This window comes from Saccopteryx bilineata, chromosome 11 (genome assembly GCF_036850765.1).
Source record: "Saccopteryx bilineata isolate mSacBil1 chromosome 11, mSacBil1_pri_phased_curated, whole genome shotgun sequence".
NCBI classification, from domain to species: domain Eukaryota; kingdom Metazoa; phylum Chordata; class Mammalia; order Chiroptera; family Emballonuridae; genus Saccopteryx; species Saccopteryx bilineata.
Window position 1 is genome coordinate 8,365,455 of NC_089500.1, and position 27,389 is coordinate 8,392,843.

General features: G+C 39.8%; 1 protein-coding gene across 1 annotated transcript in view; it reads right to left on the bottom strand.

Moving 5' to 3' along the window:
* Positions 1-943: 943 nt before the first annotated feature.
* The window catches only part of CDH7 (cadherin 7), a 125,014-nt gene continuing 98,568 nt past the window's right edge, over positions 944-27,389 (bottom strand). The window contains exons 11-12 of the mRNA XM_066247031.1: positions 24,946-25,197; positions 944-3,626 (exon numbers count right to left, since the gene is read on the bottom strand). Coding sequence (XP_066103128.1) covers positions 3,133-3,626; positions 24,946-25,197 — 746 coding nt within the window. The 3' untranslated portion in view covers positions 944-3,132. The remainder of the gene's footprint in view (positions 3,627-24,945; positions 25,198-27,389) is intronic.

Sequence of the window (27,389 nt, forward strand, 5' to 3'; positions counted from 1 at the left end):
AAAAGTTCCTTTCATGTTACTACTTGATATTCTATTCATTGATACTATATTTATAATCATGAGGGTTCGTTTTATAAAGTAATTTAAGCAGTGGCGTGTTGATGAAAATTTAACAACTGGTTCCCCTGAACAAAATGGGTGATGTTTTCTGGTTTCCATAGTGGTCTAAATATGACCATGATGGCTGACCTCAGTCTACCAAAATGGTATTGTGACAGGTGGAATTGGGAAGAGATAGCTTCATTGGTTCTTGGGAGCTGGTTCTAGTTGGCTGTAGTACAGGGGTCAGGAACCTATGGCTCGCGAGCCAGGTGTGGCTCTTTTGATGGCTGCATCTGGCTTGCAGACAAATCTTTAATAAAAAAATAATAACGTTAAAAATATAAAACATTCTTATGTATTACAATCCATTCATTTCCTACAGCTCATGTTCATGGTTGCGGGTGGCTGGAGCCAATCACAGCTGTCCTCCGGGACAACACCAAATTTTTATTGGATAATGCGTAACGTACACGGGTCATTGTATGACTCTCACAGAATTACATTTTAAAATATGCGGTGTTCATGGCTCTCTCAGCCAAAAAGCTTCCCGACCCCTGGACTAGATAATAGGTATTTATCTAAATACTTTTGGAGAAGTTCCTGACTTGCTTTAAAATTGATTTTTTTTATCAATCAACTGTTCCAGTCTCTGGTTTTAAAACACAGCCCATGTCTGATACCAGATAATCATGTATAGCATCAGATTTCTGAAGAAAGAAAAGACACTAAAATACATTCACTATCTTTACAATTAAGTTTAGCTATAGAACTTCATATATTTTATCTATATTAGACATTTTTCTAGTCATCTCAGGCATTTAAAAAAAAACACCACTGAAGTTCAATATTTTACTGATATAATCTTTCACACATAAAATGGCAATTGAGTATATGCAAGAATTTCAAATCTTTATTTAAATTTGAGTCTTTCCCCAATATATTAGTGGCAAATATGAAAAAAAAGTTAAAAACCAAGAAAATATATTCTTTAAAAGGAAAAAAAAGCAAGGTGAATAATGTGATTTCCTTTTCTAAAATACATTCAAACCTCCATTAAGTGATATGCGCAACGATCAGCAGTTTTGACATCATAATCCAAATGTACTCAACTATCTTATCTTCTTGCAGACAACAAGGGATTACAAAACTGTATTCTCAGCACCTTGCTGATTCAAGACCTACATAATTCCTACACCACACTGTGATTTTATTGAAAAGGGTAGAAGTGTGCGAGGGTTGTTGTTTTTTATTTGAAAAACATACATACGTGACTAAAAGTAATGAACTGTATCTTTCACTCTGTTATAAAATTGGTTTTTCATATATATGTATATCAATACAGCAGGGAGCATAGCTATCTAGTCATGAAACAATGTCTATGAAACTTTATTCAAATGAAAGAACTGTTTGAAGATAATTTAATTTATTGATTTGTTTTCATGAAGCTGAAGGCCATTTTCATATGTTTCACTTCTAAAGGTGGGCTGCAAGTTTCTCCTAGTGTCACCAAAATACCGATATTCCCACGTTCCAGTATTTGTCGTTCAGAGAGAAGCACTTTTTAAAACATAATTTCTTAGTGTCCACTCCACTGCTATAACTTATCAGGAACCCAACAACTCTTTCTAAAAGGAGAGAAAGAAACCATTCTTTCTTGAATATATGCACATTAAACTAGTACTGTTCTAGGAAAAAAATGATAAGTAGAAATATTTTAGTTATAGAATTCTTTTTTTTTTTAAGAAGCCCATCAAAAACTAAGACGTGTGACCCTTGCAATGGTTCTCCTCCCTCTGGCACGTCTGAACCAGCTCAGAAACTACACACTGCAGGGTTGATTGTTGAGGACCATGTTAGCATTGCAATCTAAATATCTATTTTAAAATTTATAACATTACTTTTTAAGGTATATTTAAAAATCAGTCTATTTTTTCTTAATGTATACAGCAAAGGAGATTGGGGTAAACAAATACTCAAACGTTTTTAAAGCAAGAGAACTCATAATCTTGAAAAATAAATGTTGCATCAAACGAAATCTCAAGTCTCTGGGAAATCTTCTTTGTAAAATACAAATATTGGACTCCAATGTTGTGCACATTCCCATGGCTCAGCCCAACAGCTCGTATGTCCCTGTGGCTCTGCTCCTGTCTGTGGTGTCAACCACCCCAGGGCTCAACGACTCTGTTTCCTCCACTCCCACACTTCATCTCCTTCATGGAGCTCAGACTGAAGAATTCACATGTTCTGATGAGCTCCATTTGATGAGGCAGTAGATAAGATGGACCTGAATGTAGTGGTGATGGGGGCTCCAAAATAAATATAACACCATGTGTCATAAAAAAAAGTCTCCTGTACAAATCAGAAGAGATTTAAAAAATCAACGAATAGACAGCAACTTTTTTTTATACCTACACAAGCATCTCAAAACGAGTGCACACTCGATTTCCTTTTTATTATTTGGAGCACTTCACACTGATTTGCTAAACAATGGTTTGTGTTGCCACAAACGAAATTTAACAGGTTGTCTTGGAGGATTTGGGTAGGAATTTTCTAAGATTAATACTTAGCTAAATAAAATAGAGGTGCTCACCCACAGCAACAAAAAATGTGCTGGAATCTCTAATCTAGCAAGCTAAAAGCATCCCTATAAATTAAATTTGTCCCAAGTTTTGATATGCAAGAAGTTGCAGAAATCTCCATAGTACACCGCACTCACTCTGGCCGTACCATGAAGATATGTCCAGCACCCTGGCCTTGCTGATGGTGCGGAACACGATTCACTCACAGAGCTTAGGTGCCTCTGCAGGTATCTCAGAGTTGCTATCTATTCACAAACCACAGAGCATTTCTTTGTTTTCTTTTTTTTTAATCAAAAAACCTTCCAATGCTCAGAGTCTGTGGTCAGTGCAGCCCCTTGGGTCCATCTAATGAACACATACTTCTCCAAGGCAGAAGAGACCTAAACAGTTAAAAATGGAGAAATATTTACAACCATGTTCTCCCGCCATTGGAGTTCTTGTTTTCTGTCTGTAATCCTTTGTGGCTGCTGTTTTTGCTTTGTCTTCAGTCCATTTCCAAGGAAGGTCAGGGCTAAGAGTACAAGCTCTCCTGACCAGTGCCATACATGTCTGCGAGTCGCTTAAAACGAGGCCCCCAGTCGCTCAGGTAGTCGTAGTTCTGATCCGAGTTCGAGCTGATGGACTCTAAGGAGCTGAGGGACTCGGCCACCGAGCCGTTCCCCTCAAAGGCATAGGTCTGCAGGGAGTCATAGGGCGGGGCCCCGGGGTCAATGTCTGCCTCCTTCAGCCTCTCCCAGATAAACTCCCGGAAAATGATGTTATCTGGGATGCTCTTAAATGTCGGTCGACTCAGGAATTGGATTTCTGGAGTCACGTCCCTCCGGGTCTTGGTGTCCCTTATGACATTGAGATTCCTTAGGGCCGCCATGTCGAAGGCCTCCGTGTCTTCCTCTCCCCCACCCTCGTCGTCGTACCGGACGATGTTCTCCCGGATATCTCTCTCCTCATCAAAAATGAGGGGCTCCTTCTTCCGCCGTCTCATGGTGACGATCAGGAGGATGAGCACTGGAACAGGGGGACAGCAAAGGGCAGGGTCAGTGACCTGGGTGACTGCTCCCCACCCCCGGTGGCCCAGGCCTCTGACGTTGACCGGGACTCTCCGCTCCCCCACGGGAAAGGAACTGGCTGCCTCCTGACATGGGAACTCCCAACTGTGGCTGTGTTAAGAGGGCTGCAGTCACTTTCAAATACAACACTTTGCCATCTCAAAGGAAATCGTCTCCACACTGGTTCAGAATGGAGGCCTCCCTCTTTGATATAATATCCCCAGTGAGGGGCCAGTCCAGGGTATATACAATCATTTCAAAGCAAAGAAACACAAAGGGGTTTCCTTTTCTTTTTTTTTAACTCCGTAATTGCTGGAAAGGCAAAGCATCATGTATAAATGTTTTGGGTATAATTTAGCCACTGCCGTTTCAGAATGAAATGGATTAGAACAGTGGTCCCCAACCCCCGGGGCTGTGGACTGGTACTGGTCCATAGAGAAAGAATAAATAACTTACATTATTTCCGTTTTATTTATATTTAAGTTTGAACGATGTTTTATTTCTTAAAAATGACCAGATTCCCTCTGTTACATCCATCTAAGACTCACTCTTGATGCTTGTCTGGGTCACATTATACATTTATCCATCCCACCCTAAAGGCCGGTCTGTGAAAATATTTTTTGACATTAAACCGGTCCGTGGCCCAAAAAATGTTGGGAACCACTGGATTAGAGCATTTTCTCGGCCTGTTTGAAGAAATGCCTTGGCCTTGTCTCTAAAACGCAGCTGGTAAGGGCCCATCTAGTATGCCAGACCACGTGCAAAGACAAAAAGCTTCTCTCTAGAAAATCGAGTCCTACTTTTCGTATGGTATATTGAACTCGGTCTGTACGCTTTATACCGAGAGAGAGAGAGAATATATAGGTTGTGAGATTTGTCAATGTAAGCTAAAGATAGCTTTAAGAAATCAAACATCTCTTTAACGTTAGGAATGCTGCTTCCTATATCAAAATGAACAATTAGCTAGTAAAGCACAGGGTTGCACCGGAGAGGAAAAAGACAGCCAGACACCTGGCTCTCCACCAATGCAGTGTCTGCTCTGCTGGACTGCAGCTGACTGAAGGCTGGCAGAATTGGGAACATGTTAGATTTCATGGCTTCTTGATTAAGTTAAAAGCAGAAAATTTGGAATTTAACAATATAAAAATGAATGAATAATTGTTAATGATCGGTCTTCAACATCATTTTAAAGGAAGTTCGAAATACTTATATTTAAAATATCTTGTAAGGTTTTACCTTGGCAATTAAGAATAATTTGATGATAAAACTATACAAATGATGAATAGTATCATTGAAATTCAGAGTAAGTAAATGCAATGGTCCTCCACTTGAATCTGCTTTAAAAAAACAAAACAAAACAAAATAATAACTTCCAAGTACCTAATATTTTAAAAAATGATGTTATCTTCAGTGAAAAGTGGATACTTTCTTCAGAATTTGTCAGCTGTCTCTTTTCTAAACGCCAACAGGGATGTGACTGGTGAGGATGTTTTTTTGGAGCTCTCTGGAAATAGTTGTGCAACCAACTGCTCTATTGTGACACTTCCTCTTTATCCTTTTGCTTTTCCCACTTCACCCTGACCTACTGCTCATGCATACGCTTGGCTGACAGCCCACAATTTGGAAACTGAGGTGCATTTCTGAGCTTCTCTGGCCACCTCTCATGCTGCTATGGCACAAATATGGCCATTCTCTTTTTTGCTCCTACCTGCTACATTTGAATGTTCTGTACTGGCTTCATCAAACTAGCAGATAACACAATCCAAAAGCTTGTCTACAGTTCATTTCTCTGTCTGTTCCCATAGGCACAGACTCACCTCCCTTTCCTGCTCAGGGGATTCCCAACTCTTATCTCTTCTTCTAAGAAATTTCACATTCAGCACTCCAAAACCTTGTGGCCGGTTTTCAGGGCCAGAAATTACAGGGACTCACTCCTCATTTTGAGGTCCAAGACAGAGTGCAAGAGCTCTATACAACTCTGTTGGAATATTCTGGCATGGATCTTAATCTAAAATAAAGCTTGGGTGTCAAGAGGCTTTGGATAAAATCCACCCTTTCCATGTTAGGTGTGTGATCCTACGCAAGAAACAAACTAACTGAGCCTCGTGATACACAAGAAATACAGACGACATCAGTGTTGGCAGCGTGGATTATAGAAGTAGAGCAACCGGGAGTAAAGGTAGGAGAGTTAGCAGAATGCCAACACTTTGTGAGCAACAGAATTATTCATTGTTATAACATCAGTTCAGAATTCCATGAACACAGCAAGTGAAGGCATCTCCTTTGATCAAAATAAATAAGTAAATAAATAAAAACATGAAGAACAAGTTTAGATAGCAAGCGAAGTAGAAGGCATACCAAATAGAAATGGGAGAGAGAAAGGGTGAGACAGGTATGTCTACACATAGGGCATCTCGTGTGACAACAATTCTGTGGGCTATTCTTACACTAGATGGTTGTCTTGGACATTGTGAAACAACCTGCCCACGGTCAACGTACAGGTAAGCAATAATTAGGGGTGAGACGTACACCACCCCGTCTGCCTCAAAGCCTGTGCTTTTCTAGGATGCTGAGTTTAGTGCCTTCATAGGAAGTAACCAGACTCCACACAGAGCACAAGTGGCAATTGCTGTTCAGAGAAAGACATACAAGATTTAAGACATATGAATAAGAAATTACAGGTTTTGCTGTAACTTTAGTTTCTGAAAATTTTAATACAGTTCCCTCAAATAAAGTAATTCAACAGAAAGAAAGTAGGTACAAATAAAAGTCCTTAGTGAAAAACAGGACAGAATAAGACAGAGTGGAGAGGAGAGTATCAGGGAGCATGGTGACAGGTGGACAGGAACAGGGGGAGACAGGTGACAATGAGAAATCTGTTACACTGGGGAGCAAAGCCGAGGGGGGAGCCAACATCCATCTGAGTTCAAAAGAACATAAGAAATGAATGGGCACAAAAAATAAATAAAGATAGGAGGGTAAGAATTATGTAATAATTAGATGTTCTAGTTTAAATTAATGTCAAAGTAGGCAAAATATTTTAAAATTCTCTATCCTTCATATAATTGCAAATAATCTTCTCTCTCTCTCTCTTGCTCTCTCTGAACAACATGGATTTGAACTGTACAGGTCCACTTTTTGTGCCAGAGCCCAGAGTGATGAGGTCACAAGTGAGCAAGTCTGTATGGGGCCCTCAAGAGGAACACCTGGGATTCTAGCAGCCCTCGGTCTCACTTCAATGCAATCCCCTCGGTTTCACGGCCAGAAATCACAGGGACTCACTCCTCATCCCAGCGCTGGCACCCTGGGATAACCCCCCTGAGTTTTAACTGCCACACAGCGGTGTGGGACCTGCCTGTTCAGCACCTGCCCCCCACTAGACTTCTCTATATCCTCAGTTAAAGTTCTGTTCAGATAGTTTTTGCATGGTTCTCAATGATGCTTGTTCTATAAGTTTTGTCATGCTCGTGGGAGGAGGCAAACATAGCAATTACTTATTCCACCATCTAGACAGGAAGGCACAAGTGGATTTTTTTTCAATGAAAACTTTGGAAAAATTTTGGAGGTTTATGACAATTTGGACAAACTTGCAGACAGACCATGTAGTGTAAAATACTCAGAGAAAAGAAAAGTAGACCATGAATGTATAAAATATGTGTAGATACTATTTTATTATTGGCTACCATAAACCATAGAAAAATCTAGTATATAAATTCAAAATTTACTAAAACCTAACCACACCAACATGTGTGTCATTTGCAGCTGAAAGAAATGTAAACAAACAAGAGGGTGCAGTATTAAGACAGTTGCATAAAATTAACTACACCTGCTATAAGAACTTGTAGCCACTCCTGTTGCTTTGGTGAGTCCAAGTGTTGCTCTCTGCTCAAAACACCATGTGATGCTCACCATCCTTATGTGAGCAGTTCGCTTCTCCAGCAAATTTTGTAACACAATAAAAAGTGATCCCTTGCAATTCTCACACATTTTTTTGTCATGTGTATTGTAACACTACACACCTTACATAATACCGTGCAACCCAAAATAAATGCTGCTAGTGATGGTGGAAGAACCCCAAGAAATAGAGAATAGTCAAGGTATTCCAAGGAAAAGTGAAAGTGCTTGATATATATACCTCACACTGTGGTCGCCCACCACCTGGAGACAAATGAATCCAATGTACTGACCATTGAGAAAAAAAGAAAAGGAATTCATGACACCGTCATTGCAGCTACATCAGCAGGCAAGAAACCCTTCCACATTGTGCAGAAATACCTTTTCATTTAATGCACCTTATGAAACATGCAGCTTCCATGCAGCTACACTGTTTTTATAGGAAAGGTATAACTCTGGCCTCTGATCGGATTTGAGAAAACGCAAAGTCACTTCATGACAACTTAGAACAAAAGGGAAGTGAAGGCTCTGAAGCTAGGAAAGGTAATGCCAGCAAATGATGGTTTGATCATTTCAGGAAGAGGTCTGGCTTCAAAAATGTCAAGGGAACAAAGGCAGCAGCTTCTGCCAACCAGGGAGGCAGAATGGCTCCCAGATGCTATTAAGAAAATCACTGAGAAAGGCTACCTGCCTGAACAGGTTTTTAAAGGACAAAAGTGCCCTCGTTTAGACAAAAACAAAACCACAGAGAAGTGAGTTCCAGGACTGAAGGCAGGAACCCCTCATGCAAATGCAGTAGGGTCTGCGACCCGCCCTGCCCTTCTCTGTGAGGCCGCATGCTCATGAGTCCTGAAGAACACAGTGAGGCACCAGCTGCCAGTCTTTAGGTTGGACAACAAGATGGCCTGGACAATGAGAAACCTCTTCTGGACTGGTTCCCTCGATGTTTTGTCCCTGAATTTAAAAAGTATCTTGCCAGGAAGGGTATGTTCCTTTTAAGTTCTTTTGCTATTAGACAATGTGCCTGCCACCAATACTCTATGAATTAAAAAACAAAGGTGTCACAGTAATCTACTTGGCCCAATGTCTCTAATTAAACTTCTAAATCAGAGGGTCATAAAGACCTTTAGGTTCATCATACCTGGTACTCTGTGCAAAGGATGGTCAAGGCTATGGATGGAACCAGAATAGAGAAAACATCATGAAAGTCAGGAGGGGTGACACCATTAAAGAGGACATCATTATTACAGAAAGAGTCATGAGTGCCCTCACATCCGAAACAGTCAATTTCTGCTGGTGAAACCTGTGTCCCAATGTTGTACGAGGCTTCACAGCATTCGTGACCAAGCCAATCGAGGAAATCGGAAAGATGCTGTAGACATAGCAAGAAAAGCGGGGGCGGAGGATGTTAAGATACAGACATTGAAGCCGTTCCTGAACAGATGAGGTGCGTGACTCGGGTCCAGTGCCAGACGCGGAGGGAGGAGACGGAGAAGCAGCAGGACACAGAACAACCTGCCCGGCAGACTTGAAAAGAGTCCCCGCGGTTGAAGACTGCTCTCACTTCTAGGATGTGACCCTTCTGGGAACCGGGCATGACTAGAACCAACAGAGAAAGGAGGGCGGTGCCGCACAGCAACGTGTTTGCAGAAGAGAGAAAGCAAAGAGGTCAGACAGATCCCTATGTGCGTCCAGGCTTACACCGCGTGTGTCTGCCCTCCAGCCTCCACCACCTCAAGGCGACAAGGCTAACCCTCGTCATCCTCTTCCTCAGTCTGTTCAGCGTGAAGACCCTCATGATCATCCATTTCCATGGAGTGAACCATAAACAATATCATGCGCACAATTACGTTGTGTGCGTGTGTCTTCATGTGGAGATCTAATAGTCATGCAGCAAGGACCGTCCTCACATTTTGTGCCATCGCCATCACCGGAGGATGCACTACGTAGAACTCTGAGTGCAAGACTTGACGTGGATAGACTGTCCTTATGCAGCAGGAGGTGTGTGATGTTCCATAAAAATATGTTAGTTTTCTTGCTGTTTTATAACTTTGCTTTCCAAAAATTACATTACTATTCAGCATGCCTCTCTCATAATTGGAGAAACAGCGTATTAACGTATCATCACAAGTTTTTTTTTTAAAGTCGCAATCTTTCCAATACTGTATTATGAATATAGCTCTAATAGTGTATGCCATAACAATTTTACGATTGATTAGGCTACCATGAAGCAATCACACTAGGCTGCTATAATGTAGTCATATTGCTGCTGCTTAGTTATTAATGCAAGAATCATTAAGCCTGTAGATTACCAAATTATTTTTCACATCACCTCTTCATTTCTGATGTTTAGTGTCAGTAATACATATAAAGTCTACAGTGTTTTGTATAAGACTAATTTTGATGTAAGTACTGACACATGATTTGTTTGTATAGAGCAGCATAAACTTAACAGTGTTGACAAATTATAGGACAGTACCAAAAATGTATTTTCTCCTATGGTTTCCTTAACATTTTCTTTTCTGTAGGTTAATTTATTATGAGAATACAATATATTATCTATACCAGTGATTTTCAACCTTTTTTTTCATGGCACAAACACACACTAATTACTAAGGTCAGTGCCCCTGACTAAATACAACCATTTTCATCTCATGGCACAAATAAAGTAGTTTCTAAAGAAGAAGAGGTCAAGGCCCCTTTTTCTTTAGTAATTAGTTATGAGTGCGTGAGAAACAAAGGTTGAAAATCACTGATCTATACAATGTACAAAATATGTGTTAACCATCAGCTTGCATTATCAATAAGGCTTCTGATCAACAGTAGGCATTTTGGGGGGCAGGGGTTGGTGACCCTAATGTTGTTTTAAGGGTAAACCATGTGTGTGTGTGTCTCTCTGAATATATATCTATATAACAATTCTCTCATATTCTATTGTAAACATTTCCCCACTACTGCTAAACTTGCCTTTTGATGCTAAGGGATAGTGTTCAGTAAGGTGACCACAAGAGCACGCACAGATGTTTCAGCCCATAGTTAAAATACACATTAAGGATATTAATATCTTAGGGAGCTTCTCTGATTCTCCAATCTTGTCTGAAGCTGAAAAAATGGGAAGTACTTATCATTTCAATAACTTAGGAAAATACTTTTTTCTAAATACTTAAGCATGTATAAAAATAAAATTTAACCTTTATGCAGAATAAGTATTAACTGCTCTTCAGAAGTTTTGGTGATAATCCCTATATTAAAGAAAAAGAAAAAAAAAACTTTTTTCTGCCTCAGTAAGCTCAAAATTATATAGTTTAAGTGGTTTAACCATCAAGTGTCTCTTCTGTCATATGGACTATAATTCTGAATAGAGCTAGAGAAAAGATTATTTCTAGTTGAAATCTAGACAGGTATATTGTGTGGACTGTTCATAGATTTACATATCCATTTTATAAATGTGCTATTTAGTACATGCATTAGGTAAGATGATAGAATGTTGCACATAGAAGCAGACATTTTCCTCATGGAACTTAACAATTAAATAGGACAGACAAGTGTATTAATTAAATAATAAGACAATTAAATGTATCATTCTAAAAGAGGGAAAAAATGTGTGTTAGGGAAAACAGGTCCAGACGAAGAAGATGAGTTAACTAAGGGCTGGGACGGGGGTGCAGATGTGAAAAGGAAGATTATTCTTGGCACAGTCAACCAGTAAGCAAAGGTTTGAAACCAACATGGCTGGAAGGCAGAGAAAGCTGGAGGCTTCAGGCACTAGAAAGACACTGCAGGCCCAAGAACCAATGTGTTTTAAGGAGTACATGGTTTGATTAGATTTTTCACCCCCAAAAAACACATCTGATTGGCCTGATCTGTGGTGGCACACTTGATAAAGTGTCGACCTGAAATGCTGAAGTCACCAGTTCGAAGCCCTGGGATTGCCTGGTAAAGGCACATATGTGAAGAAACTATGACTTGATGCTTCCCACTCCTCCTCTCTCTGTCTCTCTCCTTTGCCTAAATTTTTTTTTAAAAAATCTTAAAAAACTTTTGATTGGATTGAGGATAGGAAGAGGGGGAACATAGATGTCAGAAAAACAATTAGAATGCTATTAAAGCAGTAAAAGCATAAGGTTGAAATACATTTTTGGTTTTAGAACTCAGTGTCATAATAGTCAAGTCAACGTTTTCTGATCCCAATAAACAAACAGGAAATAGGGCTGGGTACTGGCAAAATCATAGCGAGAAGATTGCTGCATCCAAGCAGCTCCAACTTTGTAGACTATCTATACACACAGTACACATCATAACGCAACTCATGCACTAATTATATCATAAGATCACATATCCTGGGAAAACATGCCTGGGAAATCTATTCTGGCCAGGATGCTCAGAGAGCCTCTCCCAGACGAGGGAACATTGAGGTTAATCATGAAAGATGGGCAAGGCTTCATGAGAAAGAGCTTTCCCAGCAGGCTACAGGAACCATCAGAATCTCCTATTTGCCATAAAAAGGTGTATCTAAATCTTGTTATCCAACATGGTAGCCACCAGCCACATGTGAATATTGGGTAGACTATTCTGAATTGAGAGGCACTCTACATGTAAATATTAGAGGTGATGTTAAAGACTTAATTTTTGTAAAGTACAATATGTATTTTTATTGAGTCTATGGTAAAATGATAATAGTTTGCTTATTCTGCTTTAAACAAAATATATCACTAGCATTTCTTTCAGTTGTTTCTTGTTATTTTTGCTAATGAGGATCCTTGAAAATTTAAAATTGCCAATGTGGTTCACACTTGTGAATCATGGTATATATTTCACAAATTTTTAGTAACATTTATGCAAATCAACAAGATCAAAGAACAGCAAAGCAAAAGAGTCTGAAGTACTTGAAAAAATTTCATTGCATATGGTTTTAAGGAATGCTACTATAAAATTGTATGGCCAAATGACATGCCAGTGAGACAGCAGCTACACTTCAATTAGTAACGTACCTGTAAGTGTAACTGAATGCAACCTTAACCAAATGATAAATCTGCTAGCACAGTCTGTACAATTTCAGTTTATTTTAAATAATTACACATATCAGTGTGCAAGTAGAACTTAGCCTTTCGATAACTTTTTAATTTTTAACTCTTTGCTGTTCTTTGATCTTGATTTGCATAAATGTTACTAAAAATTTGTTACTTATGTATGTTCTCTATGCCTGCCTCAGTTTCCTTCCCTCCAAAATAGAGATAATAAATAAAATTTACCTCTGAGGACCTACCCCAGAGTTAGTTCATGAAGATTAGGTGGGTTTATAGTATTTGTAAAGTGCTTAAATAGTGCTAAACCTCATCAGTATTTTCTAATTTTGGTAAATAATGTCATGTTTTGTGAACTTCTATAATAAAGGTAGAAAATTCAGTTCTATTCCTTTGGGTCTTTGCTAAAATTTGAGTCATATGGCTGGTGCAAGACACAAACTTCACCACACACTTCATGTGATTCTGATAAATACTTATTGATGTGATTTATTTAATATCTTACTTATGGGATGATACAATAATGGAAAAGAGAGATCCTAGGTCTATTTTGGAGGTGGGGCACATGACAAAGGCAGTAACATAAACAGTAGAGTCTGATACATTCTCAACCCAGATTCACCCCAAAATACAAGGGTGGGCCAACATAGGCTTACAGTTGTTCATATGGAAATTCATTAATAACAACACTAATATAAACTCTGTGTTTCGCTGACAACTATAATCCTACTTTTTCCCATGCCTGTATTTTTCCTCCTAGGTGCACTATACTAGGCTCTGAGAAACAACTGGGTTTAAAAAGACACGAGATCACTATTCTCAAGGTGTTTTTATATTTGTGTGAGGCAAGCAAACATTTACACATTGTGATACGTGTGCCCCAAAGAAAGGACACAGGTTTTCTGATGAAGAATCACGGGGTGAGGGGTGTGGTCTAATCGGAGGTGAGGACCTCCCCTGCGGGAAGGGACCACGGAAGCAGGGGCATCAATGACAGCATCAGCTCAGCAGGTGGAGGGATGCAGGGGGAACGTGCCCAGGACAGGGTGGGGGAGTGTTTGAAACTAGCGAAAGGAAGAGTGCTGTGGTTCCTCCTCTAGCACGAATACAGGCTCAGAGAGCCCGATACCTTGGACAGGTGAGCAGGTATCCGAACATGCCTGCTTTGTGGGCTGTGAGAAACATGTGGGTTTTATGAAATACATTTGGTGCATGTGAAATGTTTCCAGCAATGAAATAAAAATGTTTTGAATAGTAGAGTGGTAGGAGAAATACAGGGGTACTCATCTAGTTGTGGTCACAGAAGGCTGTCATTGGAAATGACCTCTAAGCTTAGATTGAAAGGATGAGAGAAGCCAACTGACCATTCACCTGGATCTGTGTGCTATGGAATCAGAGCGTCTGCAGTTCCCCAGGAACAGAGGCCGGAATGCAAATATGAACCTGCTGTATTATTTACAGTCGCTTGCTTGAAGCCCCAGTGAGGGGGCAGCAGTCTGAGAATCTCGTGGGTGTAAGAAGAGGAATTCAACTGCCTAACCTTAGGGTGAGGCTAGAGGGACAGGGATCAGTGTGATCACCTCTGGACACAGCATGGGTAGGCACAACAGTTTCCTTCCTCTGTGCTTCTTCTGCCTGGCTAGCCCGGCACCAAATCTGTCACTCTCCATTAAACTGGCTAACACGATTCCCTCCACCTCAGTGCCCCCTGAAATCCCCCTCACCCTCACCAGAGCCGTCCCCAAGTGGCTCCAGATGTACCAAACGTGGTGACAGGCCTCAGTCTGAATTGTAAGCATTCCTAAGCAGCCCCAAGCCCAGCACAAGTGGCGACCTGCCCGGCTTGCATCGTCACTGTGAGCAGGTGGGAAGAGAGAACCTATCTCAACATGAAAGGCCATGCGTGACAGACTCACACCTAGCCTTGTACTCAGCAGTGAAAAACTTAAAGCTTTACCCCTAAGATCAAGAATAAGACCTGGTTACCAACGTTCACTGCTTTAGTCAACTAGTATTGGAAGTTCTAGGCACAGCGGTCCCACAAGGAAAATAAATAGGAGGCAACCTAATGGGAAAGGAAGAAGTTAAACGGACACAATTCACAGATGACATATTATATATAGAAAGTCCTAAAGACTCCACCAAAATGTCTTATAAATACAGTTGCAGGATACAAAATGGCATTTCTTTTTTTATTTTTTTATTTATTATTTATTTATTTATTTATTTATTTATTTATTTATTTATTTTTTCTTCTGAAGCTGGAAACGGGGAGAGACAGTCAGACAGACTCCCGCATGCGCCCAACCGGGATCCACCCGGCACGCCCACCAGGGGCAACGCTCTGCCCACCAGGGGGCGATGCTCTGCCCCTCCGGGGCGTCGCTCTGCGGTGACCAGAGCCACTCTAGAGCCTGGGGCAGAGGCCAAGGAGCCACCCCAACGCCCGGGCCATCTTTGCTCCAACGGAGCCTTGGCTGCGGGAGGGGAAGAGAGAGACAGAGAGGAAGGAGGGGGTGGGGGGTGGAGAAGCAAATGGGCGCTTCTCCTGTGTGCCCTGGCCGGGAATCGAACCCGGGTCCCCCGCACACCAGGCCGACGCTCTACCGCTGAGCCAACTGGCCGGGGCCACAAAATGGCATTTCTATATACTAATAATGAAATATTAGAAAGATCAAGAAAACAATCACACTTAAAACAGACACATAGTTCAATGGAACAGAATAGAAAGCCCAGAAATTACCCCACATTTATAGAGTAAAATAGGCTAGAGCCAAGAAGGGGTTAACATTCAAAATATCTAAACAACACATACAACTTAACATAAAACAGTCCAATTAAAAATGGGCAGAGGACCCAAACAGATATTCTCCAAAGAAGATATACAGATGGCCAGCAGACATATGAAATGCTCAACATCACTAACAAACAGAGAAATGCAAATCAAAGCCACATGAGATATTGCCTCACACCTGTCAGATTGGCTATTATCAATAAATCAGTAAATTTGTGTTGGTGAGGTTGTGGAGAAAAGAGAACCCTCATGTCCTGTGGGTAAGACTGTGAACTGGTGCAGTCACTACAGAACTATCCGATGAGCCCACAATTCCATTTTCGGGTATCCATCTGAAGAGTGCAAAGACACCAATTAGAAAAGCTGTCTGAACCCTTGGCAAGACTTACCAAGGAAAAAAGAGAAAGAACTCATATAAACAAAATCCAAAATGAAAGAGGAGAAATCACCACGGACACCGTAGATATACAAAGAATTATTGTAGAATACTATGAAAAACTTTATGCCACTAAATTCAACAACCTAGAAGAAATGGATAAATTCCTAGAACAATAAATACAACCTTCCTAGACTGAGTCAAGAAGAAGCAGAAAGCCTAAACAGACCTATCAGTAGAGAAGAAATAGAAAAAAACATTAAAAACCTCCCCAAAAATAAAAGTCCAGGCCCTGACGGCTATACCAGCGAATTTTATCAAACATTCAAAGAAGACTTGGTTCCTATTCTACACAAAGTCTTCCAAAAAATTGAAGAAGAAGCAATACTTCCAAACACATTTTATGAGGCCAACATAAACCTCATACCAAAACCAGGCAAGGATGGCACAAAAAAAGAAAACTACAAACCAATATCTCTAATGAATACAGATGCTAAAATACTAAACAAAATACTAGCAAATCGAATACAACAACATACTAAAAAAATAATACATCATGATCAAGTGGGATTCATCCCAGAATCTCAAGGATGGTTCAACATACGTAAAATGGTTAACGTAATACACCATATCAACAAAACAAAGAACGAAAACCACATGATCTTATCAATAGACACAGAAAAGGCTTTCGATAAAATACAACACAATTTTATGTTTAAGACTCTCAACAAAATGGGTATAGAAGGAAAATATTTCAACATGATAAAGGCCATATATGATAAACCATCAGCTAACATCATATTAAATGGCACTAAACTGAAGGCTTTCCCCCTTAAATCAGGAACAAGACAGGGTTGTCCACTCTCTCCACTCCTATTTAATGTGGTACTAGAGGTTCTAGCCAGAGCAATCAGACAAGACAAAGAAATAAAAGGCATCCATATCGGAAAAGAAGAAGTAAAGGTATCACTTTTTGTAGATGATATGATCCTATACATCGAAAACCCCAAAGAATCCACAAAAAGACTACTAGAAACAATAAGCCAATACAGTAAGGTCACAGGATACAAAATTAACATACAGAAGTCAATAGCCTTTCTATATGCCAACAATGAAACAACTGAGAAGGAACTCAAAAGAATAATCCCCTTCACGATTGCAACAAAAAAAATAAAATACTTAGGAATAAACATAACAAAGAATGTAAAGGACTTATATAATGAAAACTATAAACCATTGTTAAGGGAAATCGAAAAAGATATAATGAGATGGAAGAATATACCTTGTTCTTGGCTAGGAAGAATAAATATAATCAAGATGGCTATATTACCCAAAGCAATATACAAATTTAATGCAATTCCCATCAAACTTCCAATGATGTTTTTTAAAGAAATAGAGCAAAAAATCATCAGATTTATATGGAATATAAAAAACCCCGAATAGCCAAAGCAATCCTAAAGAAAAAGAATGAAACTGGGGGCATTACAATACCTGACTTCAAACTCTATTATAGGGACACAGCAATCAAAACAGCATGGTATTGGCAGAAAAATAGACACTCAGACCAATGGAACAGAATAGAAAGTCCAGAAATAAAACCACATATATATAGTCAAATAATTTTTGATAAAGGGGCCAACAACACACAATGGAGAAAAGAAAGCCTCTTCAATAAAGTGCTGGGAAAACTGGAAAGCCACATGCAAAAGAATGAAACTGGGCTACAGTCTCTCCCCCTGTACAAAAATTAACTCAAAATGGATCAAAGATCTAAACATAAGACCTGAAACAATTAAGTACATAGAAGAAGACATAGGTACTCAACTCATGGACCTGGGTTTTAAAGAGCATTTTATGAATTTGACTCCACAGGCAAGAGAAGTGAAGGCAAAAATTAATGAATGGGACTACATCAGACTAAGAAGTTTTTGCTCAGCAAGAGAAACTGATAACAAAATAAACAGAAAGCCAACTAAATGGGAAATGATATTTTCAAACAACAGCTCAGATAAGGGCCTAATATCCAAAATATACAAAGAACTCATAAAACTCAACAACAAACAAACAAACAATCCAATAAAAAAATGGGAAGAGGATATGAATAGACACTTCTCCCAGGAAGAAATACAAATGGCCAACAGACATATGAAAAGATGCTCATCTTCTTTAGCTATTAGAGAAATGCAAATCAAAACGGCAATGAGATACCACCTCACACCTGTTCGATTAGCTGTTATTAGCAAGACAGGTAATAGCAAATGTTGGAGAGGCTGTGGAGAAAAAGGAACCCTCATACACTGTTGGTGGGAATGTAAAGTAGTACAACCATTATGGAAGAAAGTATGGTGGTTCCTCAAAAAACTGAAAATAGAACTACCTTATGACCCAGCAATCCCTCTACTGGGTATATATCCCAAAAACTCAGAAACATTGATACGTAAAGACACATGCAGCCCCATGTTTATTGCAGCATTGTTCACAGTGGCCAGGACATGGAAACAACCCAAAAGCCCATCAATAGATGACTGGATAAAGAAGATGTGGCACATATACACTATGGAATACTACTCAGCCATAAGAAATGATGACATTGGAACATTTACAGCAAAATGGTGGGATCTTGATAACATGATACGAAGCGGAATAAGTAAATCAGAAAAAACCAGGAACTGTATTATTCCATACGTAGGTGGGACGTAATAGTGAAACTAAGAGACATTGATAAGAGTGTGGTGGTTACGGGGGGGAGGGGGGAATGAGAGAGGGAAAGGGGGTGGGGAGGGGCACAAAGAAAACAAGATAGAAGGTGACAGAGGACAATCTGACTTTGGGTGGTGGGTATGCAACATAATTGAATGACAAGATAACCTGGACTTGTTATCTTTGAATATATGTATCCTGATTTATTGATGTCACCCCATTAAAAAAATAAAATTATAAAAAAAAAAAAAGAAAAGCTGTCTGCCTCCCTATGTTCTTTGCAGCATTATTTACAATTAATTGCTAGGATACTGACACAACCGAGGTGTCCACTGCTAAATGAGTGGGTAGAGAAGAATCTTACCTGTACACACAATGGAATGCTATTCATCAGAAAATCTTGCCATTTGTGACAACGTGGAGGGACCTAGTGAGTTTTATGTGAAGTGAAGTAAGTCAGAGAAAGACAAATACGATTTCACTTACATGTGGCATCTAAAAAATAATACAGAAACAGACTCACACAGAGAACCAACTGAGGGTTGCCAGGCAGGAGGGGTGGAGGGTGGGTGACGAAGGTGAAGGGCAGTAAGGGACAAACTTCCAGTCATATAAGAGATGAATTGGGAATGTATTATACAGGATAGGTAAAATAGTCAATACTGTAGTAATAACTTTTTATGTGTGTGACAGAGAGAGAGGGACAAATAGGAAGGGTGAGAGATGAGAGGCATCAATTCTTCATTGAGGCTCCTTAGTTGTTCATTGATCGCTTTCTCATATGTGCCTTAACCAGAGGGTTACAGCAGAGCGAGTGACTCCTTGCTCATGCCAGTGACCTTGGGCTCAAGCTGGTGAGCCTTGCTCAAAGCAGATGAGCCCACGCTCAAGCCTGCGACCTCAAGGTCTTGAACCCGTGTCCTCCACATCCCAGTCCGACACTCTGTCCACTGTGCCACCGCCTGGACAGGCTGTAGTAATAACTTATCTGCTGACAGATGGTTATTACAATTATTACTGTGGTGATCACCTAGTAAGGAATATAAGTATTAAGTCACTATGTGATACACCTATAACCAATATAATATTTTATGTCAGTAGCACTTTAATGAAAAAAAAATGGCACTGCCCATGGCCTGTGTCCAAAGGCAGGCGTCCACTGCAGGAGACAGACAAAGAGACTAATGTAAGAGACACTCAGCCATGGAGGATGCTCCTGGGCTGGTCCCCACAAGCTGCCATCAGGCCCAGAGCGATCACCTCCAACCAGTGCTAAGAAGCAAAGGGACTGAGCACAAAGTACACGGTAGAGTGACCACTTGCGGGTTCTGGCAATGGGGGTTCAGGCAGAAGGAGCAAGACATGCCGGAGCAGGTGGGATGCAGCAGGGTGAGTGAGAAAGAGCGGCCAGCCCCCTGCGATGTGGCCCAGGTGCACCGTGGGTGAGCTGGGGCGGGGGCAGCATCCAGGGGGAGTGAGAAAGAGCAGCCAGCCCCCTGCGATGTGGCCCAGGTGCACCGTGGGTGAGCTGGGGCGGGGGCAGCATCCAGGGGGAGATGGGGACAGACCAAGAAGCAACAAAGTAGAAGGAACAGCACTTGAGGACTGCTCGGCTGTGGGGGGTGGACAGAGGAGGAAGCAATGCCAACCGAGTCCACTCAGACACATGGCAATAGGAGTTAAATTAGGAGAAGAGGTAAGAATGTCAAAAATTGTTGAGTATTTGAGAATTCTACTTAGATTTCTTATGTCAGCTGTCCAATAGACAAAAGACAACATCTGTCTTGATCTTCTGTGAAAGATTCTAACCAGAGATTTGTAAATCATCTGTCTCTATAAAAGAAGTACTGCTCTCTGTGTCTCACGACAGGGAGAATTTTAATTTCAAGCAAAATCGTTCTCCCCTTTCCCCAAAACAAGTATCACAAAACTTCCCTTCCATTCTATGTGCACATTAGAATGACTGCGTAGTATCAAGTTAAGACAGAAAGAAAAAAAAAACCTAAATAAATAATTATTTTATGCAAAAATACAATTGGTAGACACAATTTTCAATGTGCTTTCTCGAAGTCGGAAGTAATTGGAGGACACTTTAGACTCAGTTAACCAAAGAACTGGTAAAGCCGCTATGTGAAACAGATCAGAGAAATGGTTGCCTCTAATTTGTCCGTCCCTGGGCTACAGTACCCACAGACCTAGAGCCATAGGCTAGGGACCCACAGTCTTTCATGCTAGAAAACCCACAGGGAAAACTACCTCAGAAAGGACATCCAGAAGGCAGTCTCCTCTGTGTTTGGGTCCTGGTTCTGACACCCTATAATTTTGTGTATGCTTCCTCTAATTTACAGTTTTCTCATCTCAAAAGTGAACATCATAAAAATACTAATATCTACCTAGAAAATGTGTTATTAGAATTAGGTATTTCCAAAGCACGTAGTACAAGCTTTTTAATGTAGGTCATTTTTTTACTACACTTGCAGTTGCTTGAAAAATGAACACATGTGCTACCATAAATTAACCACTGTAGTCTGCCCTCTGTAATCACTAGGGCTGCTTGACAAATAGATACTATTGTTACACATTACGATGGGGCACAATCTTTTACGGTGTTATATTTTCCCAACAGTCTATATATATATATAGACACACACACACACACACACACACACACACATTACTTAATCATTATGCACTATCATAGAATCAGGGATTTTTTTTTTCCTGTTGAAAAATATCATTAGGGTCACAGTATCAGGAAAGAAAATATGGTTTAGCTTTTGGCAAATCAGGGAAAAAAGAGAAAAGATGCCTGTTAGCTCATGTTGGGCTGACCATCCTGGTAGGGTCTCAATGCCATGCAGCCAACAGTGGCTTACAATGCCTCGTTAGACCTGATGCTGGGCCAGTCTAACCCAGTTGTGTCTGAAGAGCCAGGAGTTGGAAAGGAATGTTACAGGACCTCAATTACTTGGACCTGAAGGTCCAAATAAATGAAAAACAAAACTTAATACAATAAACTCAGTGACAGTTTTTGTGAGCAGCAGGAAGTCTGTGTAGACTAACAGAAAGAATCTAGCTGTAATAGTCTCTGCACAAATGTACCATGTTTAATATTGAAACCGTATTTTAAAACAACCTAAACTCTTTCTATTTTTAAAAATCCCCTGAAGTAATCATTTAATGTATCAGTTAGTCACATAATTTTTTAAGTGCTTTCACCCTGGTTAAAAAGTAAGTGTGTTTCAAAAACAATTATTATACTATGATAAAAGGCATAATGAAATAGCTGTTGCAGTTAGGGTGAAATGCATATTCAAGCATTAGAATATTGGAGCATCTTGCCAATTATTGGTGAACTTTTAATACATGGAAAATAATTGAGGCATCTGATTGATGACTTTATATGAACCCTGAATATGATGATAATGTCTCCTCTCCCATTCAAGTTGTGCTTCGTATAAAGGAAACTTTGTCTTCTAATTTTTGGCTCGACTGGTTCATTTAAGAATGCAGCTGTGGGTAATCAGAGAAAGAGGCTGTGAGGAGGAGAGAAAGCAGAAAGGAGTTCACCCACGGAGCTAGAAGAACGCAGATACATCTGAAGACTCACGAACCCAACTTCAGATACCACGAACTTCAAATCTTAAAGGACTGCATATGTATTGCCTTTGTACTTAAATCCAACCATAGTGACTGAGCATAAGGAAACCTGGAATCTCTTGCCTTAAGAGCCACTAACTTGTTACAGGAACTCCACATCTCCCCCCAATGCAGAGTGCCGGGGTTTGGACTGGGATTGACATTCGCGATGCCTTCCAGTGTTAACATTCTGGAAACGTGAGCACATCCCCTGCTGTCATGTTACCAGGCGCTTTCATGGGCCACATCTCTGGAACACAAACTTGGCACAACACAAAGCTGGCTTCCCTTAGGAGTCTAAAGCCCATATCCTCTCTCGTGTCACCCTTAAATTAATCTGATTCTCAAGTCCTTCTTCTCCATCCCCCTTTTCTTCACCTTGCCTTTATTATTATTATTTTTCTAGCCATATATGTTCAGAAGCCTGCAAAGGTTTAAATTACAAAGCCTGATGCCTAGTGTCCAGGAATAAGATTCACGCCCCTTTTTGAGGTGTTGTAAAAAGAGTGAACCATTTGTGCCCTAGAAGTAGAGTTGTCTGTAACTGGCTGTGCACCTGTCCGCAAGCACTCTGGGTGCTGCTCCATTAGCCTCGCCACCCATCGTGAAAACTCAGGGTCCGTGATAGCGGAAACAGAGCCGTAAGTGTATGAAAAGTCCTGATTATCTACTGCCGAACTTGGGAAATAATGCACAAAGAGACCCAATTCTGAAATGAAATTCTAACATTTGACCAGATTGATTATGCTGGGCAGAATCCTTACAGGAAAATAGAAGCTATAGGCAGAAACCTCTGGACCCAGACAGTATTTTCAGTACAATACGCCCTGTTTTGATTTGCTTTTGCACACTTGCAGGAACTTTAAATAAAACAAATAGACTATGGGACATAAATACCTGATCCTTAGAAGTGGAAGAGGCATTCCTAATCTGGTATCTATTTAAGGAAAATGTTCAAATTTCACAAAAAAGAACAGTCCTACTTTAATTTTGACCAAATTCCCCAAATCTGTAATCTTACACTAATATACATGTACACACACATCACATGCAAAGCTGAAATCTAGTAAAACTTGACTTCACTTACTTTCAGGAACTGCTAGGTAATGATTCCTAACTAATTAGAATCATCAAGCAACCTAAATTGCAAAGAATCCCTGTCACAGGTGAACATCTTTCCTTAAAAAATGAAGCAGGCTTCATTAGATAGACTTAAAAACATCAAAAGTTAATTAACTGTTAGGTATGATTGAATTCTGGGGATTCTAATTTTAACTTATTCTTTTGAAGTGCAGTATCATCAAAATTTTCTAGGATGAACTGGTCGTGTTCAGAAGGAGTCGTTCACACTCCCGTTACCCCTCCTTTCGTCTGACGCTTCGAGCACAAGACATTGCATGTTCAATGCTAAGGAACGTCTTTAACTTCTTATCTAAGTTATTCACTAGTACAAAACAAATATGCAATTTACATCTTTACTATTATGTTTTGGAACCTGGTTGAACAATCAAAAGTAGTTTCCAATGCTTCCATTTTATTTTCCAAAATTTACTCTAGTCCTTCACATTCTAATCAAGGCTTTTACTGGGAATTACTTGCCATTTCTAATGAGTTTCTGCCACCCGTATGAAGCCACATGAAAAAATATCTTATTCCCGTTTAGGTTTATGTGGTTAGCTGATGTTATTAAAGATAATAACGTCAATTTTTCATGAGATCACTCACAGTGTATTAGTAAGGAAGTCTGAGGTTGGTTAATAGGTTGAGAACTTGGCTTCATCAATAACACTTAAAATTTATGAAATGTTCACTCAGTGGCAGGCACACAAATTATCTCATTTAATTTTTACAACAATCTTATGAGAGTAGTTCTATCATTTGTCCCTTTCAGATTGAGAAGCCAGTTTTAGAAGTGTCAATGTTCCCCTGGTGAAGACATAGTGCGTATTGAAGGCAGTAAGAAAATCTAGGTAGCCCTAACACTGTAAATCTTGTTTTTAAACACTACACAATAGTGAATCCCATTGCTGAATTCTGCTTCTACAAAACTACATTTTAAATGAACTTAACACATTATATTAAGCCCCAAGAAAACACACGGTACTGTCTCGGATGCAGTGTGAAACGCCTGTCCTTGCTGTAGGAAGTGACAGCGTGAAGGAGAAAACAGCGGAGGGATAAATCCATTACCCAACACCCAGGCTGGCTACCTCCCAACTTTTAAAAGGATGCTGTATAATCTCTTATAAAAACGACAACTCTAATAGGAGTTATAAATCTAATTTCACCATGCAAAGTAATCATGGAAAAGTACCATTAAATATGTTAGTTCTTCTTGAGGAATTCTAACTTTTTGCACTGCGGAAATTGCAATCTTCCTAAATTGGCAAATAATTATAAAAACCACCTTGAATCTTTTCTGAAAAGAGCTAGGATACAGAGCATAATTTCTAAAATAAGCTTTTTATCAAAAAGTATGTAGAAAAGTGTCAAATATAGCTCCTTTGCAGAATATTCTAAGGCAAACAGGTGAGATGTGGTAAATCACACACACACACAAACACACACACACACACACATACGCATGCGCGAAAAATTTCAGCTTTGACCATAAGCCATTTACCTTCACTGTTGTTTTAAAGAGACCTGTTACCTTTTCCTGAGTTCTATTTCACATACATCACTAGAGAGTGTAGCTAGTGACAGCGGGCAGCTCAATTAACAAAATGCCATCAAACAGAGCATTTGCACCTGTTCTCGGCAAGGTCTTTCAAAGGAACAGAAAAGAGAGAAGCTGCGCTTGTGGCTGCCGTCCCTGCGAGTCCAGCACGAACAGGGCACAGGGACCTACCCAGAAGGGTCAGGACGCAGGCGAGGATGGCGATCAGCGCTCCCGTGCTGAGGCCGGCGGGCAGCACGTAGGCCTCCGCGTTGCAGGTCTGGGCCACCCCGTCGGCGTCGCAGTCGCAGACGCGGATGGTGAGGGTGTTGGTGCTGCTGAGCGAGGGCGAGCCGCTGTCCACGATGAAGACAGGCAGGTAGTAGACAGACTGCTCCTGCCTCCGGAAGCCATTCCTCCTGGTGAGGATGGAGGCCGTGTTGTCTGGAAGAGAGGAAGCAACGTTCCCTTCACACACAGTTTCTGATGGAGTCGGTCCTGCCCACTCCACCTGACTGAAGTCACTCGAGTCTCTCTGGACAGAGAGCCGCATTTCTAATACGGTTTATTGTAATACATTTTAATATTGTTATGTTTTGGTTTTTATGTTAAAACCAAAGAAATGGTTGTAAAGTAAAACTCAGTACAAAAATGTGTGTTGTTTATAACCTGCAACTTTGTAAAAATAGCATATATACACCCTTTTAATTATCTTACATTTCCAACCACACTCTTACAGAGAGGATGATCAAAACAAATAGGTTAAGTATTTCAGTACCGTCAGAGAGCATAAATAAAATCGCAAATGCATTCTTTGATAAATTCTGAACCCAGTACAGAAACAAAAGAAATAAGCCACTCAAATCATTGGAATTGAGTACGTGTGGCTATTCCATAGGAATTATCTCACAGTTCTTTTAAGATCGATAGTAACATATATTGTTACCAACACCCCATGTATAGTATATAAACGTGTGTCAGTGACAAAATGGATCATGTGCTTAATTTATACCCATTATTTTATTTCACCTAAACAATGATAAAAATTCTGAAACTTTGAACAGTGATCAGTAATTCTGTATTACAAAACTCTGGTTTCTATAACTGAACTTAGATTTATTATATCTGTTAGCAATCTATGCAGCTAACTTGTTTTAAATTACTAATTAGGAATTTATGATTCTTAAGTTTATAGTAATTAATAAAAGAAAGCCAGGACCATAGATTCATCTAGTGTGTTTTAATATAGTTTTTCTTTTCAAGCTGTCAAAAAGATGTTTATCCAATGTTATCATAAAAGAACTGATGATATTCTAATGAAAAAACTGACACTTATTCTGTCCCAAAGAGCACAGAGCAGCATGCTCACACGTGGGACTGCAGAAAATGTCTAACCTGCAATTATAGATACAGCAGGAATAAAACTTTTTCAGATTCTATCTGGTGAGTTTTTACTTTAAATTTGAGAGTCGTTCATTAAAATCAACTACTTAGGATGTTGCTGAATATTATTGTTTGAGTATGTTTCTGTATACTTAACAGTAACATATGTGCGTGTGCACACACATATCTGTGTCTTGACCTCCCAACCAGTCAGATGTTATATGTATTTATGATTTGATACACAAAGTTGTTACTTAAGTAATTGAACATGCCTGACATCAAATAACATGCTAGGATACAGACTGAATTGAGGAGCACAGACTGAAATGCCCAATATGTAAGAAGAGAACTCTGCATTCGGAAAGAGATCATAAAACTCATTGTTTAGTATGCGCTTCCTAAGATGAAAGCCAACATAAAAACTGATGACCTGTTTTTCCCTACATGTCTGCCTTCAAAGTCTTGACTTAGGGACATCTTCACTCATGTCCTGAAAATCCAGGCATTTTAGCACACACGCTGCCCAGCACTCGTGGCAGTCCTGTGTGAGGTTACACCATGAGGTCATTCACACTCTTCTTGGGAAGGTCGTAAATTCTCTGCCTCTGTGCTGGGAGAACACGAGGGCTGAACATTGTCCCCGCCAACTATGATTAAGTCAGAGAGTCTGGGATTACTCACAGCATTTCCATTAAACAGAGGAGGGAATCAGAAAAAAAATGATTATTTCAGATAGAATTTTTAAGGCCAATGCTGGGTTTTCTGCACCAAAGTGGTGGGTTCACGTAAATAAACTTATAGTATCCAATTTCTGAGATCAGGTCTCTTTGAATAAGCCAGTATTTGACTAGCAAATCCATTTCTACATTTTTTCCCCCTGAAACCTGGTTTATACATTCACTCTGAAAGAATAGTTCCCATATTAATGGGGAATACTTTGCTTTATACAGATATTAGCTGCAAACATCCTTCTTCTGCAAACATAAACATCTTAAACAAAAACATATGTAACTTTGAATTCACACAATAGGTAGCAGGTCAAGGTCATGCTTACTTTAAAGTTTTTATGATTGTCTATAATTACATATGTAATTAAGCTAAAGAAGAATTTATTAATATGTGTTTGTAAAAGTGTTTCTATAATATCACTTAGGAAACTGACAAGAGTTACTACTTTTGAAGAATGGCATTTGGGGAGACAGGGAATTCTTTTGTTCTTTTTAATTTTATATTTCTTTACATCAACAATACAG